Below are 4,286 nucleotides of genomic sequence, written 5' to 3'. Positions count from 1 at the left end.
CCTCCTCAAAAGGGGATAAAAGGTAAACCAGCTGGCTAGAGAAGTCAAATTGGTGTGATCAGAGGTTAATAACACTGGGTCTTTGGAAAGTGCCCAGCATCCCGTTGTTTTCTAAGGTCAGAACCTTGAGCAGGTAGGGTGGGAGGAGGGTGAGTCACATTTAAGGATGACCATGAACTGGAAGAGCAGTGTGTATAAGGAACAAATTGTTAAGATCCTTATTTTTCACATTACTACCCACTGGAAAGCATCCACTCCAGAGGAAGCACTGAATCATCATATGAACAAAATGATCCGTCCAGAGGATGTCACCAGCCTCTGCCCGCTTCAGTGCGTGAACAATAGACCTATGAACGTATTAACAAAGGTGACTGAAGAGAGGTTCTCCATGACCCCAGAAGCATGGATTTATTTCACCACCTCAGATTTAGCTATTTCTGCTGCCAAATACTCAACCTGTCAGCAGTAGATATAATGCTGAATCTTCAACATGGAATCACACCTCAAGGAGACCACCGGTCACTTGTTGGCAAGTTGATTACATTGAGCCACTTCCGCCCTGAAGGTGACACTAATCTATTTTTATTGAGGTTAATGCATATTCTGGGTACAAGTTTGCCTTCCCTTCTACAGTGTCACATACAGCAGCATAAACTAAAGGCTCAGAGTGTCTGATTGATCATTATCAAAAAATTTCACATCCCTTTGCATCAACAGACCCACTTTATAGCAAGCAGATGTGGCAATGGACATGTGACCATTAGATATATTGATCCTACTACATACAGCATTACCCACAAACCATTAGCCTAATGGAACATTGGAATAACAAAAGCTAAAGCACCAGCACTTTGAGAGATTGAAGAGCTATTCTTCAATATGATGCTGAGTTTCAAGGCAGCCCTCAATCAGTGATGGACAACGAGTTTAAGAATTTTTCCAGCTCCTCAGGCCTCATGTGGGATAATTCTAAAGGGTATATTATCTGAACCTCAGAGTTAACCAGCTGCATTAAGCTCCAATAGCCCATAGTAGTAACTGGCTGCATGATGACACCCTGTATTGGCTTCCTTCCCTTCCCTGATTCACTTTCTACCAATATTTCCTGGAATCACCTGCACATAAACTGCTTACACACAAATCCTCATACTGGAGGTGACTTTTGGGGATCCAAAACCAAGATACAGGAATTCAAATCATGGGACAGGGATGGAGATGATCTAGAAGAAATTCTGATGCCTCTTCTTCCATTGCTATTACACCAGATTTAGGGGCACAGAGGATTCTAACAGCCTCATTCAGGGCTGTCCCAACTCTTATGACTCCCTTGCACACCTCTCTGAGGAGAGAGACTCAGCCACTTACCACTGTGTTACAGAGACTGTGCTCTGTAGACCGTACCCAGGATGTAATGGGCTCCCATACATACTCGTGGCTTGGGGACTCCAACTCGGGAATTAAGTATCTCTGTCATTCCCTCTGGAAATGCAAAATTCTAATGAATCCTGGTGTAGGTATTTTATAGTTCTTTATTCACAAATTTTCTCAAGATTGAATGAATAAAGAGAGCAACTCTGAATATGAGTTGTTTGAAGCCATTTGGTGCTAAGGAGAACTCCTGAAATAGTTATTTCAGAGTTTCTTGATACAGCACAAACAAGGACTTATTTTTTAAAAACTATCCATGCAAAATATAGACACAATTAGACACGACATGTTCTTCTCACTCACAAACATATATATTTTTTCTCATTCTTTATTTTGAGAAAATATAAAAAGATAAAAAATTGAATACATTAACATAACAAGTTGTTCATATTTTTCATAGTTGCTTTAGCATGTTTATTTTTAAAAAGAAAAGGAAGTTACAGAGTTGCCAGTGTTGCAAATGAAAGCCTTCCACTTCTGCTCACCATCCAGGTTCATTTTCCTCTCTAGGATTAACTCTTACCAGAAATAAGACTGCCAGCTCTCTTTTCTCTTCCTCGTTTTCATCCTCAAATAAAAGGACTCAGAAAACATTTTTCACTTTCATTTGAAATTATAACGAAAAGCATAGTTTCTGAAAGACAGACCAAAGAGTATCGGAAAAAAACTCTTTCCTTACTGAGACCTAGTTCCCCGCCCCTCCCCATCCCACTCCCCATCATACCATTTCCTGCTCTGAAGCAGAAGAGTCAGAGAGAACAGAGAGAGCCCAGATCAGAACAAGAGACTTCTTACCCTGCGGGGGAGCTGTCAGCATGAGGCTTGCTGCCTTACTGTGGACAGTCGTGATCTCCACCCGTCTAGGTAAGGAAAGTGTAGGTCTTTATTTACAATGTTATCGAATGGGGCTTTGGAACAAGAGAAGATTAAATAGCGCAGGAACCGTATTGCCTCACACAGCCCAGCTATGGGGAGCCAGAAGGCTGATACGTTATGCCTAGGATTTGGGTCAAGAAGGGGAAAGGTGGGTGGGCACAAGAACCAGCTGTAAGTACGCCTGCTTTATCTCTCTGGTGTCATACCCCACTGCGGTCTTTCTCTCCTCTTTCCTACAGAATCCAGCGTGGCACAGACAGTCACTCAGCCTCAACCAGAAATGTCTGTGCAGGAGACAGAGACTGTGACCCTGGCCTGCACATATGACACTAGTGAGAGTACTTACTATTTATTCTGGTACAAACAGCCTCCCAGTGGGGAGATGATTTTCATTATCCGCCAAGAATCATACAAGCAACAAAATGCCATGCATGATCGCTTCTCTGTGAACTTCCAAAAAGCAACCAAACATTTCAGTCTCAGGATATCAGACTCCCAGCTGGAGGATGCCGCGATGTATTTTTGTGCTTTTATGAAGGCACAGTGAGATAAATGACAGAGAGAGACTTACAGAAACCTCAGACCTCAGCGTCTGTGTTGGGGCGGGGGAGTGGAGGAGTGGTTGGGGTAACGGGAACAAAGAGAGGAAATCATTGACTTCTCTGAAGAAAAAAATATTTTATCTGACTATAAAAAACACAGAAAGGATGTCTATAAGCTGTAATTCTCAAGATAGTAATAAAAATAATGAAAGTACACAATGCTTTATGATTTTACGAAGACCTTCACGTGTATTTACTTTATTGAACCCCCACAACTCTGTGCGTTACATAGGACAGGTCAGAAATTCTGTGTCACTACTATCTAGCCATTCTCATAGCTTAGACTTAAGCTATTCTCTGGAATTCTGTCTTTCACAGCGTAAATCGCTCTAATTACGATCCATCTATGAATCCCCAATTGTATTAAAGTCAGCATATCCAAAATTGAATTTCCTATCCTCCCCACAAATCTTATTTTTTTCTTTATTTTTTCCTCTTCCACCTTCTATCTCCACCCTCTATCTCACAACCTAGGTTATTTGATTTTTTTTTTTTTTTTGGTAGACATCTTATTTCTTACAAAACAATGCAAAAAAACTGCATTGCATCTATCTCATTGTCTCCCAATTGATCTATCTGAAGTCATTCCTCCTGACTTTAATCTAATTTCACCTGTATTTCTTAAAAATTTTTGTCTGATTGACTATGAGGAAAGAGAACAAACAACTCTCAAATAGGGTTCTATATACCGCTAGTACTCATCACGAAACACTTTTTCTAAAAAGTCTAATTTCTGATAATGCTATAATTGCTTCTGGTGAGGTAACCATTTAGAAGAACCAGGTCTAAAGGATGCGAGGTGATGACTCTGGAGATGGCAGAGTCACCACCTTACATCCCCTGAGAAGTGAAGGATATCTGGACCTGGAGATGATTCCACCTTGCTTATGTTAAGGGGGAAAAATTAAATGAAAAAAAATAATAATAATGTCAACATTTCTTTTTATGTCTGCAATTCTCTCAATACATAGTTTTTACATTAAGACCCCTTGTGGAAAATTTAATTCCATCTGCCCACATTGAGTGAGTGGCATAGCACTGGATAAGATAGATACTCCATGGCTGAAATAAGTCCAATGAGTGGGTTCCAGAGCTGAGGTTGGAGAGAGACATATTCAGAATGAGTGGTGGAAGTTACTGGGGTCAGGAGAAGCCAAGGGTACCCAAAGCCAGCCTGAGGAGTAATAACTAAAAATAAGCATTCACAGGAATACCTTGTCATCCTGTCATCCCTCAGTTATCAGTATTGGCACAAGGGATTTAGTGCCCAGACTGGAGCTAGAACCAGAGATGGTGACATGAACTTTTGGATTTCCTGTGGCTTCTCCAGTCTTCCTTGAGAGTTCCTCCACTGCCTGACATAGGCCCACTCCTTCATAG

The 4,286-nt window shown here is 41.1% G+C and overlaps 1 gene segment (V, D, J or C); it reads left to right on the top strand.

Moving 5' to 3' along the window:
* The first annotated feature begins 2,118 nt into the window (after nt 1-2,118).
* LOC120594066 (T cell receptor alpha variable 38-1-like) lies at nt 2,119-3,176 on the top strand. The segment is given in 2 exon segments: nt 2,119-2,292; nt 2,544-3,176. Coding segments are annotated over 2 exon segments (357 nt in total).
* Nucleotides 3,177-4,286: the final 1,110 nt, after the last annotated feature.

The sequence above is a fragment of the Pteropus medius genome, unplaced genomic scaffold, assembly GCF_902729225.1.
Source record: "Pteropus medius unplaced genomic scaffold, Ma_sr-lr_union100, whole genome shotgun sequence".
Lineage (NCBI taxonomy): Eukaryota > Metazoa > Chordata > Mammalia > Chiroptera > Pteropodidae > Pteropus > Pteropus medius.
The sequence above is the reverse complement of the archived record's forward strand: the minus strand, read 5'-3'. Positions and strand labels throughout refer to the sequence as shown.